A 7,292-nucleotide genomic window follows, 5' to 3' on the forward strand; every position below is an offset into this window, starting at 1 on the left:
TTTGAATTAGTCGATAAAAAATCTAAATTATTAGATATTCATAAAATGAATAACTAAAATGTGAAATATGATTTTTTAACTTAGTATATCAATCCCCTCCTGTACATTATATGATAATTGATGTAAATGATTTCAAATGCATTATCTATAGTTTTCACTAGGCAATGGGGTTTGAATGGGCTACCCTATCTTCCGTACTATTAAATGGGCTTGGTTAGTCTCTTCATCAAAGAGACTAATAAAACAAACACAACTTTTCTTAGAAACTCTCCAATAATGAGAGCTATGATTCACAGTTAACTGACAGTAACACGAGTTTTCTTAGAAACCCCAATACATTATTATGATAATGTTCAAATCACATGATTCAAATTAATGGCAAGGTAATAACCAAGAAAAAAAATGAATGACAAGGTGTGCATAGCAGTATAGTACAACACTTATAGGCCTTTAGATAGAAAGCCTTATATACATATAACATTGCCTGTTTAAAATTATAAACTACAGGCAAAACTTCAATTTATGTTACAATATCTTGGTAATTGGACAAGTCCTTGTAGGACTCATACTAGCTAGCACTTGATCCAATTTCAAGACGAGAAACTCCCATCTCAGCTATGATATTCTCTGGTTATACAGTTTGGCTGCTGCTGATTGAATTTACCTGGTTCTAGTAAGCTGAAACATGCACCCCTAGTGCTGCTCTACCAGAAGGATCAAGGTTGTTGGACCAGGCAGCATCCCACTCAATAGCTTTCGCAGTGCTACACGCGACACTTGGACCTCCGGGGACTGTGAGCCCGGCCGAGTTCTGAAAAATAAAATCAAGGAACATGAAGATTTGAATAAGCTTAAAAGGAATTATGTAAATGTTGATCCCCTAGTCCAAATTTAGATTAGATTCATTAAGTTACCTGAGGGAAGAACCTCTCAAAGATCATTCTATAGTAGTATGCTTCTTTTGTATTTGGAGTGTTATGGGGGAAAATGTGAGGAGCATTAAGCATCATTTTATCAGTTACCTACAAAAAATGACAAGAACCAGTTATAAGCAAAAGCAATTGTATGACTAACTTTGAGATTTCAAGGAAATGATCTACACATATTAACAAGAGGAAAACATGAGATTAAGAGAAGGATGAAATCATGTTTAGTTGTTTACATGTTTTGCAGCATGGTCTTTAAGGCCATCAATCCAACTATAGCCAACTCCATCACTGAATTGTTCTTTCTGCCTATATAAAATGTGCTGCATGAAATTAAATTTTATGTTAGTTTGAAAACTTATTTGGCTAAGATGAATAGACATTGCAGCGAATTGCAGAGTACCTTTGGCAGATAAGGATGCTCTTCATCATCAAACGCCTTCCTAAGAACCCATTTCTCGATTCGTCCTTCTTCACCTTTTATCTGAACAAATAAAATAGTAACATAATACAATATGCAACTTTCATGTGATGATGTATTGGACATTGTTTGTTCATACCATTTTATACTCAGGATCAATGTTCATTGCAACGTTGATGAATTCTTTATCCAAAAATGGCACCCGGGCTTCCAGACCCCAAGCAAATGTTGATTTGTTGGCTCGCAAGCAATCGTATTTGTTTAGTGCTTTAATCTGCTTGTAAAAAATATGCATCTATTAACCCTTTTCCTTCAATCGATTATAATGTTCTGACAAGTATATTGGTAACTGACCTTGCGGCATGTTTCGTGGTGGAACTCCTCCTTGTTGGGTGCCTTGTGAAAGTACAGATATCCTCCAAAGATCTCATCTGATCCTTCTCCAGAGATAACCCATTTGACTCCTAGTGACTTAATCTTACGAGACATAAGAAACATGGGTGTTGCAGCTCTGATTGTGGTCACATCATATGTTTCAATATGGTAGATGACCTCTTCAATGGCATCTATGCCATCCTGAATATGCCACATATAAATGATTGATTAACAAAACTGATTTTTACACCGAATTTTTTTCCGCACTAGTGTGCTTTAATTGGTCAATGAAGCTAATAATTGATAACTAACTACACAGTATGTGTTTGCTGATTAAAACTTTATGTATCCTTAATCAGTATAAAACTAATGAACACATAGCATGAAGGCACCCTAAAATATATGCTTAAAAGTACTATTCCATATTATACCTGGACAGTAAAGTGAAACTCATGATGAACAGTTCCTAGATGGTCTGCAACTTCTTTCCCAGCCTTCAAGTCTGGTGAACCCTACTCGATATAAGATAATCAAATGTTAAGACAGCATTCAATACCTGAAGGCATAAAGTTAGCTGTCATTCATAATGAATGAGCTAAATTTGGATACTTCATTCAAATACCTTAAGACAACATTCAAATAAATAAGCTAAATTAGCTGCAATTCGTAAATTAGGATAGATATGATACCTCAAGGCCTACGCAGAATGAGTGCAATTTTGTTCCCCAATGCTTGGCAGCCTTTGTGTCTGCAAGGTAGCGAGCAGTGATCGATGCAACCAATGAAGAGTCCAAGCCTCCGGATAGTAAAACTCCGAAAGGCACATCAGTCATCAACCTTTTTATAACTGCCTGTGATCACATTCATTATCGTTTATACCAATGTAAAAGAACTTCATGACAAAGAAAAGAATTTCAATGAAATTCAATTATAAATGACTTATTGATCCTTCTATGAATCTTGTTACCTTCTCAAAGGCAAGCCTCAAAGCTAGAGGATCATAAGGGGCTGAGGGAATAGCTTCAGAGAACCAAGGAGGATTGTACCATCTACGGAACTCTCTTTCTTTGCTAGAGTACAAGTGACCTGGTGGAAAACACTCAAAATGTTCGCAATCATCGTTCAGCCCTTTGAGTTCCGATGAAATCCAAACAGAACCTGAACAGAGGTATGCCAAAAATGTCACAATTTATTCAATTAAAATCTGTTTAAGTTGAAATGGAAGACATGAATTCAATTCAAAACAAGGGCATAATATCATATAACATTACCATCTAGTCCCCAACCAATATACAAGGAAGTGACCCCTATGGCATCCCGTGCAACTAAGAAACTGTTGTCACGGGTATCCAGCAAAACAAAAGAAAAGATTCCATCCAACATGTCCACAAAGTTTTCTCCATGCTCCTCGTACTAAAACAAAACAAGACATTAACACCAATAACATGCAGTTGATAACAACAAGATAACCAAACATTGTTGACAGCCATATTCTAAATAATACTCTCAATAGGATGAAACTTTGGTCGAAGACTTGAATAAGTATAACCAGTGTTTTAAATTGCACGCTGTGACTGCAACCGTGGCTGCAATATTGTGGTTTCAAGTCTTGACAATGACTGCCACTCATTTTCATGCAATTGTGATACATGAAAGATAACTATAATAGTGCGATGGCAATTTGAAACATTGAGTATAATTAATGAAAAAGAGATCTTATAGCTAACCAGGTGAGCAATAACATCACAGTCACTTCCTGTTAGGAACTTGTGATTTGGAAGTTGTTTCCTCAGTTCTTCATGATTGTAAATTTCTCCATTTACCTGAATTTTAGTTAATGGTATTTACTGTCAGTCATAATAATCAGTGGAATAACAGACAAATTCATCTGAGAATTTTATTCACAAAGTATGCATACTTTGTTAAAAAAACTGTGTTGCAACCTAATCATTTTTTCAAAATACTTAAAGAATAAGAAACTTTCATACTGTAATAAACAAACTATGGATGTTTGTAATGTGAAATTGTGCCAATGACTTCTTCCAATCATTTTTTATGATAAACCATTGCAACCCGAAGGGACAACTCCATACTAAATGAGACATCTTTTTTCTTAGATAAAGAAAAGTGCAAAACACATTTTCTGTTTCTTTTAGTTTTTTTACCTAAAAAGTAGGTATCCATTTATTTATATTTTCATTTCGGTGTTTTTTTCTACAAAAGTGACTATTTGATGAGCTAAATGTGTAGCTCTTTATGTAGCTTGTTTTTTTTTTAGCAAAAATCCAACCAAACCAGTGTATCAAATTGCGGACCGCATCACGCGATGCGGCCGCAATATTGCGGTTGTGGTGACTGCCGCAACCGCACCACACCGCAATTGCGGCGTGATCCTAATGATTCATAGTGATGTGACCGCAATAGGCTGCGATGCAACCGCGCATCAGACTGAATTTGGACTGCATCGGGCCGCAACGGAATCGCATAAGGCCGCATCAGATCGCATCGATGTCAAAAATATGTTTTTCTCACAAAATAATTTACACCGCAATGGCCGCAATCCGCATCGCAATGACTGCAATCCTAATAACCGCAACCGCTATCACGACCGCAACCGTAATTTAAAACACTGAACCAAACAAATTGCAAGTACCAAATTCAAGAAGTGGTTTTTAATCAATTTAACAATTTTTAAAAAATAAGAAGGCCTACAAGCTGTCAATAATATAAGGCAATGTACAATGGAACTGTATTACGGGATAGGATCCACTTTTGCATATCAGACAGGGTAATTAAGAAAAACATTAAAGTTTAATTTCCCTATAAACTTTATATAAGGTTTGACTATACTAATTAAGAAGTACATTGCATTTTTTTAATTATAACCTAGAACACACATGTAAGTAAGGATATTTAAAACAAATTTATATGAAAAATAAATTATTTAATACTTCGGGATATATGTTTTTAGGTTTTTTCTAGATGTATCACGGCCTTATTTTTTATTTTTTTACAAAATTGATATATCTTTATTCACAATAGAATGTACAATTATTATAAGAATATAATTGACAAAAAATAACTGACAGCAATTTAAAATTTGAAAACTAAATATAAATAGAATTTAGAACTTTGCAGTTTAAAGGAACCAATTTATACTTATTGCATCCTATTCAAATATTTTAAACATAATTTTCACTGAATGACTTAATAAGTTTGATAGTTTTCACATAAATATTGTGTGAAAAGTAAATGCAGATTATATTCATTAGGAATCGATCATATAATCATTTAAAAAATTATAAGTATTTATTTTTTTTAATTTTAACAATTTACATAAGATGAAATAAATTTTTATTATTTCTTATAATTTTTTTTAATTGATACATTTGCTAACTTTATAAAACAAGCCGAACATTTTTGTCTTACCGAAACAATAATGGATTTGTCTTCATTGAAGAGAGGTTGATCCCCGGAAGCAGGATCAACTATGGCTAACCTTTGATGAGCCAAATAACAGTCACCATGTTGGTGGAGCCCACTCCAGTCAGGGCCACGGTGCTTCAATCTGTGACATCAACAAACAAATAAATGATAAATTTTAGTGACTAATTTAAAAGTAACATGATCACATGTGCTCAAAAATTTATGTCATTATATATCAAATCAATCAAATAATGAAAACGAATTATTTTCTGATTTATGATTTTTTTTCTGTATTAGTTTGCACTTTTGATTGTGTTGATACACAATGCGATGCGATCGTAAATGTTGAAATAAATGATTCCAAAAAATTAATGTCCTCTTCTACTAAAACAATCTTATTTCACCAAGTAGTAAAAAATAAACTATTTTTTTTATGATTTTTTTTCATTAGTTAACATTTTTAATTAAGTCGAGACATAATAGAACACCAAATGTTGAAACAAGATCAATTAATCGCACTAGAGACCAAAAATATACAATTACATTAATTGCACTACAGACCAAAAAAATACTCAGCACTAATCTTTTAGTTATAATATAACTTCTTAGTTTGTCACTTTATCATAACATGATATCCGAAAATAATCAACACGCCAATAAATTATCTTATTAGCACTAATTTCAACACCAACAAGACATGTCTTAATACTTCTCTTAATTATTGAATAAAGAAAACAATTAATATTTCAACATGTCTTAAAGTTATACTTTCTTTCTTCATTTATTTATTAACTACCGACTTAAAAGTGAGATGCTAACATTATAATGTATTTAAGATAATTTATAGGTTAATTTTATACACTATTACTATTTCTCTAATAAGAAAAGTTGTACATAATAACATTGTAAGAATTTTTTACGTTGTTACTGCATCATGATTTACTAACTATATATAAATCTTCACATTATCAACACATAAATATTACACTCTTTAATACTACTTTTTTTTATTTAAAAACTATTCAGATAATGTTTCAGTATCTTTTCAGAAGGATTTCCCTGAAATTATTACATTAGACACCAACAAGGAATTCCATATTCGTGGTCATCATCACTCAACTCCCATCAACACCAATGCTTTATAAGACTCCATGCCTTAAATCATAAGTTACTTGATATCAAAACCAAGCAATCACAACAAATGAAGTTACTCATATTCACATATTGCACACAACAGATAGCAAATGTTATCTCAAGTTATCATCTTCAACATGTAACCCAAAAACATAGAAGCTTGTGAAGGAAAGTATCTAAAGCAAAAAACCTTGCATACAAACACAGAACATATTAGAAAGGCTTTTTGAGTATAGGCATCTATGCAGATGATAACGATTAATATAAATTATTAGATGTTATTTAGACGATCAAGATTAAAAAATATATGCACATAATTATCATATGACCAATAATTAACTTTTAATCCTAACATTTATAATTGATTATAAGATCCAGATTTATTTAGATCATTCTTATATAAATTATTCATACTTGAGTGGTCCCTAGTATACGTATGTATACATATAAGTTTTGAGAATAGTCAAAACCAACCACAATTGTGGTTGCACCGCAAATGTCAGCAGGTTTTGGAAGCTTCCAAAAACACTAACATAAAGAAAACAAAGGTTAAAAAAAGGAATCATTGCCTGCGAGAAAGTTCAAGGACGCGGACCCTTTTGGCTAGGGAATTATCAGAGCAACCAAGGACCGCAAGTATGCCACACATAATGTAATGATAGAAATATAATATGGTAATGAAGACAACGGACTAAGGATGTCAGAAGAAGAAAAGAAAAGAAAAAAATAGGTGAAAGAAAATGAGGAGAAGATAGATAAGGAGAGGAAAGTGGAAACGAAGAATAACGTGTTGAGAGAACAAATAGGGAATGGACGGCACTTAAAATGGTTCTAGTTGGAAGGAACGAGCACTTCACGCATCTACGTACATGTATTTATATGCAGAGCTCAATACCAGCCGTTGTCGTTTCACTTTCTCCAAATGTGGATAAGTTGGGTTCAAATAAGAAGTGGAAAAAAATAAACTTTAAAGGAAGTTTTAATTTATTCTTGAATTAAATAATTATAAA

The 7,292-nt window shown here is 32.8% G+C and overlaps 1 protein-coding gene across 1 annotated transcript; it reads right to left on the reverse strand.

Annotated features, from left to right (window-relative positions):
- Window positions 470-6,989, reverse strand: LOC109329000 (asparagine synthetase [glutamine-hydrolyzing] 1-like). Its single transcript, XM_019562658.1, has 13 exons — window positions 6,852-6,989; window positions 5,152-5,290; window positions 3,450-3,545; window positions 2,994-3,135; window positions 2,690-2,880; window positions 2,412-2,573; window positions 2,154-2,234; window positions 1,702-1,923; window positions 1,487-1,621; window positions 1,330-1,410; window positions 1,163-1,249; window positions 915-1,022; window positions 470-811 (listed from the first exon to the last, which is right to left on the reverse strand). Exons 1-13 carry the CDS (start codon window positions 6,929-6,931, stop codon window positions 671-673), a joined length of 1,665 nt encoding a protein of 554 aa, XP_019418203.1. The 5' UTR covers window positions 6,932-6,989; the 3' UTR covers window positions 470-670.

The sequence above is a fragment of the Lupinus angustifolius genome, chromosome LG16 (assembly GCF_001865875.1).
Source record: "Lupinus angustifolius cultivar Tanjil chromosome LG16, LupAngTanjil_v1.0, whole genome shotgun sequence".
Classification (NCBI taxonomy): Eukaryota; Viridiplantae; Streptophyta; class Magnoliopsida; order Fabales; family Fabaceae; genus Lupinus; species Lupinus angustifolius.